Source organism: Ursus maritimus, unplaced genomic scaffold (genome assembly GCF_017311325.1).
Source record: "Ursus maritimus isolate PB19 unplaced genomic scaffold, ASM1731132v1 scaffold_22, whole genome shotgun sequence".
NCBI classification, from domain to species: Eukaryota; Metazoa; Chordata; class Mammalia; order Carnivora; family Ursidae; genus Ursus; species Ursus maritimus.
In genome coordinates, this window is record NW_024424675.1 from 24,039,301 (window position 1) to 24,059,600 (window position 20,300).

Genomic DNA, 20,300 nt, shown 5'->3' on the forward strand with positions numbered 1-20,300 from the left:
GATCCCATAACGCCGGGATCACGCCCTGAGCCGAAGGCAGACGCTTAACCGGTGTGCCACCCAGGCGCCCCTCTGAGAAGTATTTCTGATCAGCTTACTGCTCTTCAGAAATTGTTCATTCTCTCTTCTAGGCAGGAAATTCGGTCCCATCATCACAAAGGGGTTTGGGCTCTCCCTCCGTCTTTACATGTTCCTCAGAGTCTCAGGCCTGCTGGAGTCCTTACTGAAAATCCCAGTTCACACCACCAGTTCTCCAACATAGCCTCCATCAAACCTACCCTGGGCTTTGGCTCCAGGTTTTGGTGGAGGATAGAGGCTGGGCTTGAGACAGTGCTCAGGCTAGGTTACCTTGGGTATGGAATCACCCAGGGAAGTCTATGTTGTCTCATGGCACCCTCCCTGGGCAGCCCTCCTGCCTGCCATTGGCAGGCTAGCAGTCTGAAGCCCGAGTGTGGCTCTACGTTTCCAGGCTGTGCAGGGCCCTGACTAGCCAGCCCATTAGGCAGCCAGAGTTCTGGACCCACAGCTGGCCCAAACGCCCCCATCCCTGCTGGCCTTTACGTCTTGGTGTGATGTGGAGCAATGTTTCTGGCTTTTTGGAGCTTTAGGTGCCCAGTGGGATCTCAGTCCCCAAATGTGTGCCTGCCTGGGACCCTGGGCAGCAGCGAGAGAGAGGGTAGAGGCTTGAGGCCTTCAGTCTCTGAGAAATTCAGAGCTGGGGTGAAAAATAGCCCCTTGGAACTTACTCAAAACAAAAGGCTTCAGTCTGGAGAGCTAAAGAAGGTGTCCAGCAGAAGGGGCTAGGTCCACAGGGAGTGTCCCATCTCTCCTGAAGAGCCCTCAGTGGAACATACCCCTCCAATCCCTGAACTCAGTTCTTCTGCTCAGAAGGCCAGAGCCGAGTTCTAGCATGTCCCTACCTTGTACATTGCCCTGGACTGGAACTTGGGCAGAATGCAAAGAAGGGGTTTTGGACCTTGGTGGACTTGACACAGAGCTGGCACCGGTTTCCTGTGTTGCCAGAGCCTAGTGCTCTGTGCCGATTGCACCGTAACGTTTTCAGACTCTACAAGGCCTTACTCAGTAGTGCTTGACTGAGGCACTCACTTTTCAGTGCTTGGGATTCAGGTAGAACAGGAGGGGCTGTAGGCTTCTGTTAGTATGTTAGGCAGAAGAGCAAGCAAGACCCCTTCCAGGGGAGGAAGCATCAGCCCTGCCCAGAGGCCCTGCCTAATCACCCTGGCATCAGGATATATCCTAGACATCCTGGTGCCCCAGAAAAGCTCCTGAACTACTTAGCCCGTGGGAAAGCTTGAATGGAAAATTCACATCTGCAAAACCCTGCACACACCTGCCCATCCTCCCCATGTCTGGGACAGGAGAGACCTCTCCCATTCCATTGCTCATCGGTTTTTTTTGTTCAACTTCTGAAAACCAAAAGGAGATGGTGAAGAAATGTGATACCAGATTGTGCCCAGAGGACTTATATTCCCTAGGTGTTCTGAAGATCTGAAGCCTCATTTGTGATCCTGGCAGCTGTCTTGAAGGAGTATCACAGCCAGTGGCTTTACTGGATTGTGAGTCAAGCTTTCCTTCCTGTACTGCTGCCAGTAATGTTTGTGACTCTGGGCAAGTCTTGTTCCTTGCTAGGTCTCTGTTTCCTCATCTGTATGAGGGGTTGGCTTAGATCAGGGACAGTAAATGGGCCTTATATCAGTTATTAACTTGTATAACAAACCCACTCCAAAACTCAGTACCTTTAATAAACATTTATTAGCTTCTGATTGAGTGGCTTGGCAATTTGGGCTATGCTCAGCTGGGCAGTTCTACTTACCTCATCTGGGCTTTGATGTGGCTGAAGTGAGCTGGCAGATCGGCTGGGGGCCCATGGGTCCCAGATAGTCTCACCCACTTGTCAAGTGGGCATCTAGCAGGCAAGACCAGGTAAGCCCCGAGACACAGGTGCTCTTCAAGTTCCTGCTTGTGTCGTGTTTGTCAGCTTCTATTGGCCAAAGCAAGTCACATGCCTAAGTCCGAACTCTTAATTTGAGGAGCTTCAAAATAGGGCCACAATTTGTTTTTAATCCCTCTCAGACCTTATTTCATTTGCCATTCGGAATGTTTAGTAGCAGCTGCTGGAGTGCTTTTTGAGGATTTGGGAATTTTAATAGTTTTTAAAACACGCTTAAGAAATAATGACATGATAATTTGATCTTTTTTTTTTTTTTATCTGTGAGGAGCTGAAATGTGGTGAGTATCCAGTATTAGCCAGCACTGGCCAGGTCATCTCTTGTCCCGTCAGGACACACTATATTTTACGGTGGACCATTTGGTGAGACCACAGAAATATGGAAGGTAGAGCTGGGCAAAAGATTCTGATCAGGCATCTTGGGTTTGAATTCCATTTGGGCCACTGATTAACTTTGGACAAATACAAATCCTTAACAGCTGTGGCCACACAACAGTAAACCACTTCCTGAATATCTGCTGTGTAAAGGCACATTTTGTATTTATTTAATCTCTGTAACCAACTTTGAGGTGTATGTAATATGAACTTTTGGTTACAAGTTGTAGAAACTGAACTCATACGTGCTTAAGCAGGAAGTAGTTTACTGTTTGGCAAATATAAAGGTCTGGGGATAGTCCTTCAGACCCAGTGGGACCCAGGGGTTCAAGAGTCGTCATCAGGAATCTTTTTCTCTATTCCTCAGCTTTGCTTCCTCCTTGGGCCTTGTTCTCAGACAGGTTCTCAGTGGTGGCAGAGCATGGCCACAGGGCCTCTGTGTGGAGGGGGAGGGGAGAATCTCCAGAAGGAAGATAGAAGAGTTCTGTAGCTAGAAGGGAGGTTTGGGCTGAGAAAAACAGGTCTTCATTGTGTAGATGTGAAGGTTCTAAAACTTGGCCCTGTTGAGAGCTGGTATCTGTACCCTCTCCCCTTTATCTGGGCTCTGGCTGAACAGAATACAGTGATGGTGATGCTGTGCCAGTCTCACAGTTCTGTTCTTAAGAACTAGCAGTTTCCACTTTTGTGTCTTGAGACCCAGCTACCAGGCTGTGAAGAAGCCCAGACCACATGGCAAGGCCTGACAGCCCCATGTTCCAGCTGTCAGCCAGCAGCCGCTGTCAGACATGAGTGAGGAAGCCTTCAGGATGAGTCCAGCCCAGCCACTGACTGAAAACCAAGTAAGAATTGCCTAGCTGACCCCAGTCAATGCCCAGCACCGTGAGGGAGAATAATCAGTGATTGTCATTGTTTTAAGCTACTAAGTTTCGGACTAATTTGTTCTCTATCAGTAGATAACCAGAACACAAACTGAGGCTCAAAGAGGTTAAGGAGTTTGCTCTACTTTAGGGCGACTGGGTTAAGAGTATAGATTTCATGTTGAACTGAGTTCTGATCCAGATTATTTGTGTGACCTTAGGAAAATCAGTTAACCTCTCTGAGCCTCATCTTCCTCATCTGAAAAGCAGAAAAGAACATTGTTAGTATGACAGTACCTAATGAATGAGTTCATTTATTACTACCTAATCCAGATTCAGGTGATTTTCTCTTAAAAAAAATAACAGACTGTAATCTTCTTTCCTCTTTTTTCCCCCTGCTTACTTTATATTCACTTTGTTCCAAAATATATTTCAGACAGCTTACAAAGAGAAAGTCAATAGAATATAATAGAATATTATAAAAAAGGAGGCAAAGAAAAATATTAGCAAGCTTTTTTTCCTACATCTAAGAGTTACTGCAGTTGAGTAGTGTGTCCATCTGGTCACTAAGCCTGTGGGTCAAGCCCAGCTTGCCCTCCTGTGTATATGAATGAATGGACACCTGCCTCCTCTGACTGGTGAGTGGCCCATGGCGCACATGTCCCCGTCCCTGCACCCCTGCTTCAGTCTACCCCAAGGGGGCCCAGGTGATCAGGGTGTCCTACAAAGGTGCAGGAGCCCTGTCTTGTTTGGGCAAGTGCATGGGTTTGGCTTTTCCAGGTGCGCAGAACAGAAACTGACAGGGTTACCCATTCCCACTTTATGACCTGGACCCCATTTCTTGCCCATCCTCTAGTCCCCTCTTACCTCTAAAACATATCTGCAGTGTTTACCCCCTGCACAGCGCAGGATCCAGTTCCCTGACCACACAGGGAGCTAATGCCAGAGTCTGTCTCATTCATTCTTGCCCATAAAGGTTTTATAAAGGAATATGTGACTTGGTCAGTTAAATAACTATGGAACATATGCAGACAATTCAATCCAGCATCTACCTTTGTGGGTTGATTTTTGTTTTTTGTTTTGTTTTTATTTTTTATTTATTTATTTTTAAAGATTTTATTTATTTATTTGACAGAGAGATAGCCAGCGAGAGAGGGAACACAGCAGGGAGTGGGAGAGGAAGAAGCAGGCTCCCAGCGGAGGAGCCCGATGTGGGACTCGATCCCGGAACGCTGGGATCACACCCTGAGCTGAAGGCAGACACTTAAGGACTGCGCCACCTAGATGCCCCTGTTTGTTTTGTTTTTAAGCTCTACACCCAGCGTTGGGCTTGAAATCATGACCCCAAAATCAGGAGGCACATGCTCTTCCGTCTGAGCCAGGCAAGCACCCCTACCTTTGTGTTCCTAATTATATGCCTCCCTCGCCCACAACCCCACCTGCAGCATTTGACTTGTAGAAAGAGGGATATAACACATACATGTTAGCATTTCCTGGGTGCTAAATTCTTTAACAAGGATTGCCTTAATCTTATTTAAACCTCACAACAATCCCCTAGAGTTGGAGATATTTATCCCGAGTTACAGGTTGGGAAATTGAGACCTTGATTGAACAGTTTGCCCAAGATCATGTCTTGGCAGTGAATCTTGGCTTTGCAGAGATGGAGGCAGGATGCAAACCTGGGCAGTCCTTTCCCACGTACCTGTCACAAACTGACCCAGAAATTCCTCTCCTGCTTCTTGGGACAACAGTCTCTCCTGGCTCTTCCTCCTCCTCTCTACACTGTTTCCTTTGCTGATTCGTCCTCGTATGCCAGTACCTCTCGATCCTCTTTTAATTTTTCTGTACAACTTCCTGGCTAACAATCTATGGCTTCAGACTCCACAGTACTGCCTCCCCATCTCCAGCTCCAACTCAGTCAAGCCCTGCCCTGTCAGGCTACCAGTCTTTTTCTTCACGAGTCCTCATCTTGGGGAATGGCACCACTGTCCACCTGCTGCCCATGTCAGCATTTTCTCCTAATCATCAGGTCATGTTCATTTTCCATCCCACTGCCTTAGATTAGGCCCTTCTTTATCTCTTACTTGGACTTTTACGGTAACCTCCAAGCTAGTCTCCTGATGCTTACTTCCCATGTCAGTCTTTACCACCATCAGTTATTCACTGCCCATTTGGTAGATTCTAGACCCCGTCCTTTCTCTTTCCAGCTCAACATCTCCCATCTCCCAACCTGACACCTATTGTCAAGGCACATGGAACTAATTGTGGGAATTATCTGGCTTCTGTGCCTTTACAGCTGCTGCTGTTTCCTCTACCTGCAATGGTCTTTGTTCTCTCCAACTGGGCTCATTATCTGTAGTTCACCTTACTGACCTGAGTTAGCACTGGCCCTTCCACTAATGCTAGTTCTATCACCGCTCCTCTTACCAGATTATATTTATAACTGGTTTGCTCATCTGTCATCTTCACTAAACTATATGCTCCTGGAGGGTAGGGGACTGACTGCCTTTTGCAGGCATTCAGGTAGTAATACTTCTGAACATAGGACACTGTCCCTGAGAGGCAGTGTTACAGGGGCAGAGCACAGGCTCTGGAGCTGAAATGCCTGGACCTGCAACCTGGCTCCCCACTTACCAGCTGTGTACCTCTTGGGCAAGTTGCTTATTCTTTCTGAGTCTATTTCCTCTTTTCTAAAATGGGGAGAATAGTTTACCTTCCTCAAAGGGTTGCTGTGCTGATTGAAGGAATGAAAAATACACTAGAACGGGGCCTGGTACAAAGTTGGGACTTTGGTAGTACTAGCCACTTACCTACAGGATTATTTAAGAGTATTTAGGAATAGCTCAGAATTATTTAAGAATATTTGTTATTTAAGAATGTAATAAAACAAATAAAAAAAAAAAATACGGGTGTCGGGCCTGGCTGGCTCAGTTGGTAGAGCATGTGATTCTCAGACTTAGGGACATGAGTTCAAGCCCCATGTTGGGCATGGAGCTTACACTTTAAAAAAAAAAAAAAGGTTTAAAAGATAGTTAAGAATACCCCAGATTCTGGGCAGTGGTAATCATAGTGCACAGATGTGTCTGGGACTGAAAAATCATAATTCTCAGAGGCCAAGAGAGTTAATGATACTGAAGCTGTTGCTCACTGTATGATTAGGTTTGGCCAGCTTCCCATGTAAGATTTTTGGCTTTGATCTTGTTTCTGGTCTATTTAAAAAGCTCAGGAAAATCTGCAGCTGATGATAATTTTAAAAGAGGCTATTAAAATGTTGTGTTTAATATGAAGAATATCCATTAATACTTATTCTTTTTAACAGCTTGTCCTCGAGTAACTTCCAATGTTGTCTTAATAAAACAGAACCCAAGCTTAAATCAAGGGGCAGTGATGAGAAGGGTTCAGGAATATTTTGTTATCAGGGAAAGTTTGAAAGGACAGGAGCCATGGCAGCCACAGGGACCCAGCAAGTGTTTGGTCCTTTCTTCTCAAAAAGCACCATTAATGTGACTAAGCTCCAAGGACTATGCCTCTGTTGCATGTTGTTGGGAGAGTTTGATGCTCCTATGGCCAAGGGTGGCAGGGTTTATCAGGATCTGAGACAATCATCCCAAGAGCAGTCTTCAATGGGAAGCCACTCCCAACTGCTCAGAGTCCATACTGATAGCAGTCTTACAAATTAGCAAATGCCCATCCAAGCACTGATTTAATAAACTATGGTATAACATGGATGGACTTCTTTGCAGTTTTAAAAAACTACGAAGACTGTACTAACTTGGAAAAATGTTTTTTTTTTTTTTTTTTTTTTTTTTTTTTTTTTTTTAAAGATTTTATTTATTATGTGACAGACAGCCAGCGAGAGAGGGAACACAAGCAGGGGGAGTGGGAGAGAAAGAAGCAGGCTCACAGTGGAGGAGCCTGATGTGGGGCTCGATCCCAGAACGCCGGGATCATGCCCTGAGCCGAAGGCAGGCGCTTAACCGCTGTGCCACCCAGGCGCCCCACGGAAAAATGTTTTTGACAGTAAAATGTTGATAGGATTATGGGAATTAAGTTTTTAATTATAAATCCATCTTTTCAACTGAAAAAGATCACATGCTACAAAGCCCAGATTCTAAAACAGATTGCAAAATCTAATGTTTTGTTGAAATGTGAAACCTTAGAATTGCCAAGGCAAAGGATCTGGGCGGGGGCGGGGGGGAGAGGTCGGATCAGAATTGGGGCCTCATATACCACAGCAAAATTTCTTTCAAGATGTCCAGCGAAACATTTTTTTCTGCAGAACACTTACATTGCAAGATGTCTGGGGGGAGAGGGGTTATAAAAATTTTTTTTTTTTAAAGATTTTATTTATTTATTTGACAGAGATAGACAGCCAGTGAGAGAGGGAACACAAGCAGGGGGAGTGGGAGAGGAAGAAGCAGGCTCACAGTGGAGGAACCTGATGTGGGGCTCGATCCCAGAACGCCGGGATCATGCCCTGAGCCGAAGGCAGACGGTTAACCGCTGTGCCACCCAGGCGCCCCTCTTTTCTTTTTTTTTAAGCACAAGAGAGAAAGCAAGCATGAGTGGGGGTGGGGAGGAGAGAATCTTAAGCAGGCTTCATGCCTAGCATGGAGGCCTACACAGGGCTCAGCCATGAAGAGCTGGACACTTAATCGACTGAGCCACCCAGGAGCCCCCATTCTATGCTTCTTTTAAAGAAACCAAGGTGGTTTCTTTCTTTTAAAGAAACCTGGGTGGTTCGGTTGGTTAGGTGCCTGACTTTGGCTCAGGTTGGGATCCTGGGATCGAGCCCTGCATTGGGCTCTGCTTAGTGGGGAGTCTGCTTGTTCTTTTGCCCATGCTGTCTCTCAAATAAAAATATTAAAGAAACTCAAGTATTAGAACACTGACAACTTGCTAGACTGCTTGCTCTCAGGACGTAGGGGTGAATGAGTGAACAAAACCCCTTGTTCTTGGTTCCTATATTATGGTGGCCTGGAAGGGGAAATAATACTTTACATGCAGTGGGCAGTGGAAATGTGGGAGTGAGCCAGGATGGGGTCAGAAAGAACATGCACAGCAGCATACTGCAGACTTGGCTTAGGCAGTCACAGAACCTGTTTATCAAGTCTCAAACTTTTTTATTTTTTTAAACTACCAGCGGAACCCTTCTTTTTTCCCTTTTGCATGATTAGGAACACTCCTCAAGACCGTCTCCTAATGGAAACGGTCTTGTTTGGGAAAGGTCTTGTTCCCTTCTCACAACCAAAACCCGGCTCTTGATCAAAAACCCTCAGTTGCCTTTTGTTTTGTCACCCTATAGAAGGTTCCTTGAAGCTGAGGGGCTTGGTGTGAGGCAGTAGAGACAGAAGAAGCTGATGCCACTGTGAATGGGTAACTTAGGGCAGCCCAAAATTGAGTGGGTTAATAGTTAATTCAATTTTAATCAGACAGTTTCTTAAAGGATTCTATCAGTCCAGAAACTGTTTTGAGAATGAAGTTAAAATTGGGTTGAAACTGCAACAACTGTGTGCCAACCTGTCACACAGGTAAAAGGTAAAAACTTGTCTTCCCTAAGGGGTCCCACTGAAGTAAAAAGAAAAACACATAGGTACACACAAAAGCAATGGAGGGCTAATTACACAAGAGGCACTAAACCTTGCTTTATTCACGCAGTAATATCGAACATTGGGATTGTGTGGGCGTAGATACACAAGAAGGAAGATGGCATCATAAACAGTTCAGTTCATCAGGGCAGTGGTGGCAGCTCAGCCAGTGTGTGGTCTCCCTGGGACCTATCTGGTCAACGGACTACTCTGCTCCCTCCACCATTTCATGGCCAAGGTGTTTTATAACACGTGGCCTGTACTTTAAAATTAAGGGTCACAGTGATTAAAAACAACATGGTTAAAACATTCAGGGCTGAGTGACTGCTCCTGGGGCCACTTAGGAGTCTGGCAACAAGCACGTGAGGAGCAGCAATGTGCCTTTATGGTCAGGTGTGTGCAAGGCAAGTCACAGCAGACTGAATGATCTTTCTCCCTGTGCTGAATGGAGAAACAGCTTTCAGCCAAATCCTCAGGAGGCAGAACTGGAGGCACCAAAAGCACCACATAGGCACCATCACCTCTTGGTTTCTCATGGTCACACTGAAAAGCTACTTTTAATATAGGAAACAGAAAAGCATTTGTAGTGGGTCTTTTTCAAACCCAGAAGTTGGGAAAAAGAAAAGCTTTCTCTAGCTTCTTACTTTGCACTCAGTTCTCTGTATGGTACAACATGCCACACTGCTTCCTTACCAACAGATGCCCAACGTTTTTCTCAGTGTGCTGATTACAAGACATACTTAAGGGCTGTTTCTAAGATTTTCTTAGTGGCCAGTAAGAAAGAAAATTCGGACGGGGGGGAGGGGGTGGGTACCTAGCACCTTGTATTCCCCTCATGTGGTAACAGCTGGAGCACTTGGCAGTGAGGTAGTAGCAACAATCCTCACATAACGAAAAGAATTCAAATCTATGTAATCATTCTGTGGACACTGAAAACAGGCTGTCCTCCCGATCTCATGTTCCAACCGCCCTCTCATGTGAAGCTTTATTTCAAGAGAAGCTGAGAAGAAAAAAGGCTGCCCAGCTGAAGCACCTGCCACTGTCCAGTTTCTCAGATGAGGATATAGAGACCTCGCAGAGCCCAGGCACAAACTGTTTTGCTGAATTCATTAAGCACAATTTTTATAGAAAACCGAAGGACAAACCAAATTGAAAGAATCACTGTTATAATAACTTTAATTTATCTTGCATTTTACATAAGTCTATGAACGATTTTAAAAAAGCACCGCCTTACCCCATCATGTTTTCCTGACAGTTGTTAAAGTAGGCAGCGAGTATGTCAACAGCTTGAGCATCGGCATCTTTCAAGGATTTCAGACCGACCAGCCACACACCAAAGAACCTGGCAGCTTTTCTATCTTGTTTTTAATACAGTGGTATATCCACTCTGATGGTAAACCTGTCCAGCCAAATCTCCACAACACACTTTGCAAAATCAGTGGTGGTTAGCCAATTAGTTAGCTTTGGCACGGAGCTGTGCTCGCTTGCCTGTGACAGCCTGGAAGCCGGTTTTGATGCTGGCAACAGAGCATCGAGAATGACAAGTTTCGCACTGTAAGAAATAGAGTCGGGTGTCCTTTTGCAGGATTGTGTCCGGTGATCGGCACGTGTGACAGGTAACGTATTCCTCTGCAGGAAAAACAACATACAGAATTACCTGGCGGCTGCAGTGAGCCAGAGGTTTCTTCCCTCTGAAACTTCTACAATGAACTCCACAAGCCCAGGCTGGCACCCAGACCAGGGAAAGCTTTAGCTTAACTTTGATATTCCAGGGGTAAAAAGACACAAGCTGTTTGCTGTGATGCTTCAGGTGCTAAACCAAGGTTTGTGTCCAAGGAGGCAGGGATGATTGCCAGATGCCATTCCTGGTTCTGTCTACAGGACAGCCACTCAGAACTCATTAGCTTTCCTAGGTGGGAATACACCTGCTAACTGCAAAGAGATTTCCCTGACTTGTCCTTCAGCCTAGAACCAACAAAGCAGCCTTGATCTGCTGGAGCTTAAGAAATCCAAACCCTTTTTCTCCATACCCCTAAGCAGCTGCCAAGAGTCCCCTTGCTGTCCCATCCTCCCATCATTTGCCCTTATCTTTGAAGGTCAGCCTTTCTAGCTTCATTAAAAAACCTGCGGATCTCTCCCAAAATATTGAGAACATTTCAGAGTGATGTAATTATACACTTACTGATATATCTTCTCAAAACATTTTCTATCTGTTTCTGTTGGAATCTTCCTTTGATTACAAGTTGATTATTACCATCTATAGAACCACTAGGAGAGAAAAGAAAAGTGTCTCCATTACTGTTGTTTCCTGTAAGAAACCAAATTCCAGGACCTATTTAAAATATATTCAATGGCACAGGCAAGTTCTAAAAGCAGTGCTATACTACCTGATCTTTCAAAATTTATTTTTAAGTAGTTGATGCCTGATGACGTACTCCTATTTCCTAACATTAAGTCCAATTTAACCAATTAAATCTCCAGTGACAGATTCAGGATGAAGGCTAACAAACTGATTCCTCCACTGTGTGTGATGGCTTATTCATCCAACAGGAATAAAGACACTTCTACTGAATGTATACCAGGTATAAGGCAGTGAGGGGATCTGTAATACAAAAATAGGAAGGACCAAATTCTAATCACCAAATGTTTTGACTCAGTCAGCGATTTGATGAAAATATCCTGAAATGGGTTGTGGTAATGGCTATTCAACTATGTCAACATATTAAAAACCATGTGTACATTTAAATGTGTGGACTGTATCTCTATAAAGCTGTTACCAATGAAGTACAGTTGGAATCACAGGTCACATATTGTCAGTGGTGCTTAAAGAGAAACTTTTTGAAAAGAAGCTGCTGACCAACACTTTTGAAAAGGTAAAGCTCTGTGCTAGATATTACCATATGTTACAAATCACATCGTGAAACAACAAAGTTCAGCCAGGTAGCATTAAATTGATATTTGCTTTGCATCTCATAAAACTGACTTTTGTAAGAACCTCTCCTGTGATTCTCCTTTAACTATAAGGCTTTATTATCATCCTCCATGGACTGTAACCCTTAATCTCCAGGCTACGGTGATTCCAATGCTTGATGTAGGAAATTTTTCCCATTCACTGTCAAAAGAAATTGAATTTTCTCAACAACCCCATAATATTTAGCCCACAGACCATAAGTTCACTGGTCACAACTTGTTATAATATTCTACCTCTACAAAAAGTGTAAAAGTGTAAATTATTCTGAGAAGTAGGTCACTGCTAGCTTTTATTCCTTCGTTAGTTTATACAAATTAAAAATAATCTAACAAATATATATTTAAAACACAGTTCTTCTACAACAGAGCTTTCCTATCTACCACTAGTTAAATAAATTACTCCTTAACCTCAAATGCAGTCAATTCCAACAAACTGAGTTTTAGAGTAGGAAGACAGAACACCTTAGTTATCTCTGTAAGCCTTTAAAAGTTCAAGCTGTAGAGACAGGCAGAGCTGAGTTTACTATCTCGACTATGCTATTAACTAGCTCTGTGACCAACTCACATGAATCCTGTAAGACGGGTAATATTAATTTCCACTTACAGACCACTGTAACAACTGAGTACCCCAAAAAGTGCTTGGCACAGTACCTGGCACAGTACCTGGCATACAGTAGGCACTCAGTATGTGTTCATCATCATCATGCTCTAAGTCTGTGTTAATTATTTTTAAAGGGACTTTTGGATTCCTAGTACTTATGGTCATACTCATTGGGATGGGCTCCGTGGGATAATGGCCTCCCTGAATGGGGATAGACTGGCTTTGTGCCTTCAACACGTGAGCCCTGAAAACAGGAAAATAACTAATTATGGTTCTCTGTTTCAGTGTTTTCTCCTGTGCCACTCTGCAACCTATTTCTTCGATAGCCTATTAACAATTTAGAAAATAAATTCTGGCCTAAGAAAATGGTTTCCTCTGAAGTCTGTTTGCTCCATAAGAAGACCCAAGAATATTAATGACAGGAACACCAGCAGGCCTGTATAGATGAGCCACTTTTAACTCTGTTCCCTATTCCTAAGCAGCTAAGCTCTCAAAAATGATTTCCCTCCCTCCCTGGCCTAAAAGTTCCCTTGATTATCATCATGTGAATGTTTTTCCTAAGGGTGTTATGTATCCTTTTCAAGTTATGAGACATTCTTTTAAAATAACCAGTAGTATGATCTATAATTGTACATAAATGTGAATATAGTTTCTTACCTTGTACCCAATTCAGCCAATAAAAACGCAAGGAGATGTTTGGGCTGACGATGTAATCTAAAAAGAAAGTGGAATATATAAACTTTATCCTTCATTGGAAATCTTACCAAATGTCTAAAAAACCATCCTGTTCACTGTTTTTATCTGTAATTACTCAACTATTTGGTGAATTTTAGTGCCTAGTTCATCAAACCCTGAAATAACACCAACTTTAGAGGTTAACCTCTTTTTCTGAGAAAGAAGGTGAAGGGATCAGAAAGAGATACACAGATGTCCTTGATTGTAAAACCCTCTTTCTAAAGAAGAAAAAGATCTGGGGGCGCCTGGGTGGCTTAGTTGGTTGTGTCTGACTCTTGATTTCAGCTCAGGTCATGATCTCAAAGTTGTGAAATCGAGCCCCTTGTCGGGCTCCATGCTAGGCATGGAACCGCCTGGGATTCTCTCTCCCCCTTTCTAAAAAAAATAAAATGAAAAAGATCTGATGCACATGTGTCAAAAGGTCAAAATACACAAAACCTAGGCAATGGGACACTTGGCTGTTCTGCTAATCCCTATGTGTGTCTTTTTTGAAAATTTTCATTAACAAAAAAAGGGAACAATATATAGAGAAATACTCCATGGTAGCACAAGAGCAGAAAAATTGAAAACAGCTTAAATATTCAACTGAGGAGCAGTTAAGTTATCGTATATCCACTCTATCCTGCTTTTGGAGCAAGACAGGTCTCTATATACCACCCACCCGCCAAGTACACACAGGAAAAAGCAAATACAGAGCAATGCTATTCAGTATTTAAACTTTTCAATTCTATTCAATTGGGGAGCATCTGGGTGGCTTAGTCAGTTAAGCATCTTGACTCTTGCTTTCAACTCAGGTCATGATCTTGGATCCTGAGATCAAGCCCGGCATTGTTGGGGAGTCCGTTTCCTCTCTCCCTCTGCTCCCTGCCCCCACTTGCATGCTCTAAAATAAATCTCTAAAAAATAGTTCTATTCACTTGGCATTGGTTGAACTTGTTCCAATAACCAGGTACTACTATTACAATTTTTAAGTTACTCTNAAAGTGTAGTGAGGGTTGATGAAAATAGAACAGGTAAGCTCCTACATTGCTAGTGGTAATATAAATTGGTAGGAGCTTGTTGGAAGGCAATTTGCCACAAAAATAACCCATTCCTTTTAATTTGGCAGTTCCACTTTGGGAATTTTTGCCCTAAGGCTCTATTCTGAATTATGTCAAGATACGTGTATCGGGATGTTTCCTGAAGCTCTGCCATTGATCCTGAAAACTCGGAAGCAACCATATCCAACTAAGGAACTGTTAGAATATGTTGTGTTGCTATTCAAAACATTTCTGAAGACTAATGATATGGGTAAAAGTTTTGTGATACACTGAGAAAATCCTGTTAAAAACCAGTATGATACTAATGTATTTTAAAATATCTACATGCACAATACTAGCTAAACATAAAAGTATTAAATTATGATTATCTCTTAATGGAGTTATCTATAGATGATTTTTCATTTTCTTCAGCATGTCTGTATTTTCTAGTTTTTCTCAAATAAATATACTACTATTGTCATCAGCCAAAAGTCTAAACCTTTTAAGTAATGCCTATAATGAAAACAAGTGATTATCTCAGGGTGGTAGAATTTTTAGTGATTATTCTTTTGTGTTCACTGTTTTGCCTTTTATCTGCAATAAACATGTATCACTTATGAAACTGAGTAACAAACAGTAGATAGATAAGGTCTGGTGCCCTGAAGAGCCTGTCAGAAAAGATGTAGCTGAGCTATGAGAAGTGCCAGGCCCAGAGTGACCTGGGGGTGAGATACACATGGAATGTGATGGTCATTAAGATCTCATCGACCATGACTTGCCAATGACCATCCAAAGAAGAGGCACCAAATTCAGCTGTTGTCCCGGAGCTCACTCTTGCAGTTGTTTACCAGGTCCACCCCAGCCTAATGAGCTTTTCTACCTCCCTGGGCTCCCCACGCTCCTGTCTGAGGACTATATTCAACCTCCTCCCTCTTCACTGCATCTGGTTATGATCCACTCTCAGGGGTCAGCATGAGTTGGCTTCTCTCACCTTTGGATGCCTGATAAAACAAGCCCTGAGACCTATGAATAGGAAGAACTGACAGACGTTAACTGTGACCTCCCTCAAACCAACCCTGACACTTGTGCACTCTTNCCTTCTTCCTGCAACAAACTGCACAATAAGGATATTTAACATAGCCTCCTCTGAGTAGCTGGTATTTGGGGTGGAGGACTCTCCATTAACCAACTTACAGTTTACAGATATCTGTAAAGTTGACAAAAGAAGTTTTCTTTGTTCCTACTCGGACGACCTGTGGAGGTTTCATGACAAATTTCCTTTTCTCTCCAGCAACCATATCTGGATTCTTTTCCCTCATAATGTTGAATACTCGATTCAGTAGCTATAGAGAAACAAATGGTATTCACATACATTCTTATTAATAGAAGAAGTATAAAATTCACCCTTGAGTCACTGTTTTATCTTCAAGCAAAGCAAACATCACTTTTTACTAAACACAGTCCTCGCTTCGGCAGCACATACACTTTTTTACTAACACACACAACTTATCATGTCTACATATTCTGGAAGCACCTTAAGAACAGCACTCAATCTTCAGGCAGGTCCATTAGGGATGCTCAGCGATACTGAGTTCAAAGCTGAATGAATGAAGGAATGAGCCCTACTAACTTTGCTATTTCTATGGGAAAGTATATCATACATGGAAAAGTAAGATTCAGGAAAGTCCATACAAACTAACTGAACTCACCCTGGCCCTAAATTAAGGCACCCCCTTCCTCTACTGCTCTCCCAGTTAAAGGGCTCCATGTCCACAGAAGTTCATGGATTCAGATGGAGCAGTGAATACCATAATGATACTGAACTCTGGGCATTGGAGGGCACCAGGCAGCACTGTGCACTGATTGTGTGACCTCTCCGGGTCTGTTTCACGATCTGTTCTTCAATGGCCCTTCCAATTCAGTATGACAATCTTGCTCTTCAGGGGTGCCTGGGTGGCTCAGTTGGTTAAGTATCCGACTCTTGATTTCAGCTCAGGTCTTGATCTCAGGGTCATGAGAGGGGAGCCCAGGCTCCACACTCAGCAGGGAGTCTGCTGGAGATTCTCTTTCCCCCTGCCCCTCCCTGCACACTGCACAGGCTCTCTCTCGCTCTCAAATAAATGTTAAAAAATAAGTAAATAAAGATCTTGTTCTTCTTTGAATTCTAGCAAACATCTTAGCCCTTTTTCATAACAAAATTTACCTTACCTCCTCATATGTGTAGTCTCTTTCTGAACCTGCCCAAGCAGGACCTGTCTGGTTACTGAATGAGATACCATCATCTTTTTTGCTGTCTTCATCTTCTAAAGCTACAGATAATAAAGACCGTAAGAATGAGGGGTAGGCAGTAACAAAGTGGGGGGGGTGAAGCAGATCTAGAGAAATGAAAGTTTCAAAGACATTTGTCTTCCCTCCTGCATAAAAGCATCAAGGCTCAAAGCATCAAGGCTCACAAACAACCTGTTACTTTGTCAAGACAGGGATGTTACAACTTTCATAAATAACCCCTTAATAGAGACCTCTCTAGGAATTCGTGATAACAGACACACTGAATTATTTCTTGATTTAACAAACGAAAGATAACATAATGCACTGGGATAACTAGAGAAAAAAAATCCAGCTGTTCTGAAGCGCTGAAGAAACATCCACATCCATAAAAATCCATCTGCTAAACTAAAGTTCTCTAAAGAACTTTAGCACTTAGAACTAATAAAACAGCACTTTTAACAAAAAAATGAAAAAAAAAATTTTTTTGAACATTATTTTAAATCTAGTTACAGCTAGTATAATCCCAGTTGCCAAATTCTTCCCCCATGAAATCTTGAACTGTCATTATCAAGTTAGATATCCTTTCCTTTCAGTTTCCATTATCAGGCAATGGAAATAAGGAGAACAGAAAAATAAGAAAGGTCATCAAAGAGACTAGGCCAAAGTCTTGAGTAACCTAGAAATGAGCTGCCGAGCCTCAATATTACCTTCATCTTTCTCTAGTATTTCATCCTCATCTGGGAACTTAACGTTCTTCTTTTTCTTCTTTTTATTGCCAAGCATAATGTCAAGGTCATCCTCTGGTTCAGCTGGTTCTTGGATATCACTTTCAATCTTCAGATCCTAAGAAATTGAGATAAGAATCAACATTTTGATACTAGGACTATTTTTTTAAATGACATGGGCTGACATTTTGGAGGAAAATAAATATTCACAATTGCAGTTACAGATAAGCAATGTCTCTCACAGGTGAACCAAACTGGCTCAGAAAGTCTGTCATTAAGGGGCACCTGGGTGGCTAAGTCAGTTAAGTATCTAAGTCATGAGCCCTACCTCCGGCTCTGTGCTCAGTGGGGAGTCTGCCTGTCCCTCTCCCTGCTCATGCCTCTCTCAAATACATAAAATCTTTAAAAAAATAAATAGGGGTGCTAGGTGGCTCAGTTGGTTAAGCATCTGCCTTTGGCTCAGATCATGATCTCAGGGTCCTGAGATCAAGCTCTGCGTTCGGCTCCCTGCTCAGTGGGGACTCTGCTTCTCTTCTCCCTCTGTGCTCTGGTGCTCACTCTCACGTAAATAAATAAAATCCTAGAAATAAATAAATAAATAAATAAATAAAGTCTGTCATTTAAACTGGAAGTTCTTTAAGACACCCCCCCCCTTTTTTTAAAGTAGGCTCCACACCCAATGTGGGGCTTGAATTCACCACCCTGAGATCAAAGAGTCACATGCTCTTCTGACTGAGCCAGACAGGCACCACTCTTTAAGACACTTTTGTGGCATCTTTTCCTTTATCCATCAGCCTTGAGATCTTATAATTATTGCTCATGTTTCCAAACCAGGCCACTGTCAAAATCACCTAGAAATCTTTAAAAGATTCCTGTATCAGGGCACCTGGGTGATACAGTCAATTGAGCATCTGACTCTTGGTTTCGGCTCAGGTTGTGATCTTGGGGTCGTGAGATCAAGCCCTGCACTGAGCTTCACGCTCAGTGCACAGTCTGCCTGAGATTCTCTCTCCTTCTCCCTGTCCGTCCCGCTCATGTGAGCTCTCTAAAATAAATAAATAAAATCGTAAGAAAAGAAAAAAAGATTCCTGCATCTTCTGGTTGACAATCTTCAGCAGGAACAGGGTTCAGGAGTAAAGAAGTTTCTAAGTATTCTGATGCAATCAATGGGAGTGTTTTTTTCCTCTTGACACCAAATACGTGTATTTTTCCCACAGCTATTGTCCAACTCTCTGACACTAGGTGGCCTATGATTCAATTCAATTCTAACACTACCCATGCTCAGTGACAGATTCTACAGGTTTAACGGCTCAGTCCCACAAGACTGTCCTTACTTCAGAGGCCAATGCAAGTACAGGGTAAATGTTTTACCCACATTTAATCTGTCTTGACTACAAATTCAGAACACCCCCCCCCATTTAATAATCTGCTAGAACGACTTGGACTCGGAAAAGCACTTTACTTAATTATTACCAGTTTATTATAAAGGATACAATTCAGTAACAGCCAAATGGAAGAGATGCATAGAGCAGAGCAAGAAAAGGGGGGAGGGAGGCAGGTGCAGAGCCTTCTCTGGTTATACCACTCGCCCAACAGCCCAACATATTCACAAACCGTGAAGCTCTCTAACCCCCGCTGTTGAAAGGTTTTTATGGAGGTTTCATTATGTAGGCAGGATTAATTAAATCATTACCCATTGGTGATTGAACTCAATCTCCAGCCCCTTTCCCTGGAGAAGTGTGTATGTGAAAGTTTTAATCCTCTAATCATGGCTTAAGCTTTCTGACAACCAGCCCCCACCCTAAAGCTATCCAGGAGCTCCCAGCCACTAGTCATCTCTCTAAGGACACTTTTATCACTCCAGAGATGCCAAGGGTTTTAGAAGCTGTGTGCCAGGAACTAAGGACAAAGACCAAATATTTATTTTTTCATTATACCACAGTCAGCCTGGCACCAGACTGTGAAGAGGTCTTTGGGCATCATTTCAATAGATGACATCATGAAAGAGGGAAAAAGCAGAACCCAGAGAATTACAGTCACCTGATGAATGGATGGATAAAAGATAAAGTTTGATTCCAAGATTAGCTGCTATAGTTACGGATGTAAACAGGGCACTAGAAATGAGTCATACACCCCAGAGATCAGAAAGGGCCAGTCTCAGTCTCTAGTCTTCTAATCTCTCCATCCTTTCACCAGCTTATCCGGCTTCCCACCCTGAAGTATGTTGTCAATATTACCTATCAACATCCATTTGTGCATGCCTACATACTGAATTACTCTGACATTGGCCACTGTAATTTCATAAATCTTAGCAGAAAATTTAAAATAGCTGGGAGTAAATGACGTGCAGCCTTGAGATCCCAAATCCAGCTATGTAGTCTCAATGCCACATTTGGCCATCAAAAACCAATCAGCTCATGTGTATTAGCCAGATAACACATAAACAAGAAAACAGATATTGGGGTGCCTGGGTGGCACAGCGGTTAAGCGTCTGCCTTTGGCTCAGGGCGTGATCCCGGCATTCTGGGATCGAGCCCCACATCAGGCTCTTCCGCTATGAGCCTGCTTCTTCCTCTCCCACTCCCCCTGCTTGTGTTCCCTCTCTCGCTGGCTGTCTCTATCTCTGTCGAATAAATAAATAAAATCTTAAAAAAAAAAAAAAAAAAAGAAAGCAGATATTAACTTAGTCTCCAAGATGACAATCATTAAACAAGAAACTTAAATATGCTGATATAAATTAGCACACAACAGCTAATTTCTAGTCCTATACTATTTATTTACTTCATTCCAGTACGATCTACTTCCAAACTGAGGCAAGGACCCACTGAAACACAGAAAATGGCACACTGTTTTTCAAGATTTTTCAAAAGCCCTGTGATGGTCTGAAAATTCAGGTAGACAAGTAACCCAATACCCAGTATCTTAAAAACACTTTAGTTTCAAGTTAAACTCCATGTCTTACCTGATGAGGATACTTGTAGTAACAAGCTATGCTATGCCTTCAATAGCAGAGAAAAAAGTGTTTAAGTACTTAATAAGAGCAGAGCTTGTCCTCTTCAGGACAAAAGCTACTAGAGGAACTGACCAACAAAACCTTGTCAACCATGGCCTTCTGTAGCACATGTGGTATGTCACCTTGTTACCCAGGATATTTAAACCTCATTTGTTCAGTATAATCTGAGTATTTCTTTGT

At 42.9% G+C, this 20,300-nt stretch overlaps 1 protein-coding gene and 1 long non-coding RNA gene across 2 annotated transcripts in view; one reads left to right on the top strand and one right to left on the bottom strand.

Annotated features, from left to right (window-relative positions):
- LOC121104596 lies at nt 1-14,595 on the top strand. The gene is made up of 2 exons (XR_005836926.1): nt 1-3,183; nt 14,204-14,595. It is a non-coding gene; the product is annotated as an uncharacterized LOC121104596 (long non-coding RNA).
- The window catches only part of EIF2S2 (eukaryotic translation initiation factor 2 subunit beta), an 18,588-nt gene continuing 8,235 nt past the window's right edge, over nt 9,948-20,300 (bottom strand). The window contains exons 4-9 of the mRNA XM_008703369.2: nt 17,090-17,225; nt 16,323-16,423; nt 15,309-15,457; nt 13,018-13,074; nt 10,972-11,057; nt 9,948-10,418 (exon numbers count right to left, since the gene is read on the bottom strand). Coding sequence (XP_008701591.2) covers nt 10,243-10,418; nt 10,972-11,057; nt 13,018-13,074; nt 15,309-15,457; nt 16,323-16,423; nt 17,090-17,225 — 705 coding nt within the window. The 3' untranslated portion in view covers nt 9,948-10,242. The remainder of the gene's footprint in view (nt 10,419-10,971; nt 11,058-13,017; nt 13,075-15,308; nt 15,458-16,322; nt 16,424-17,089; nt 17,226-20,300) is intronic.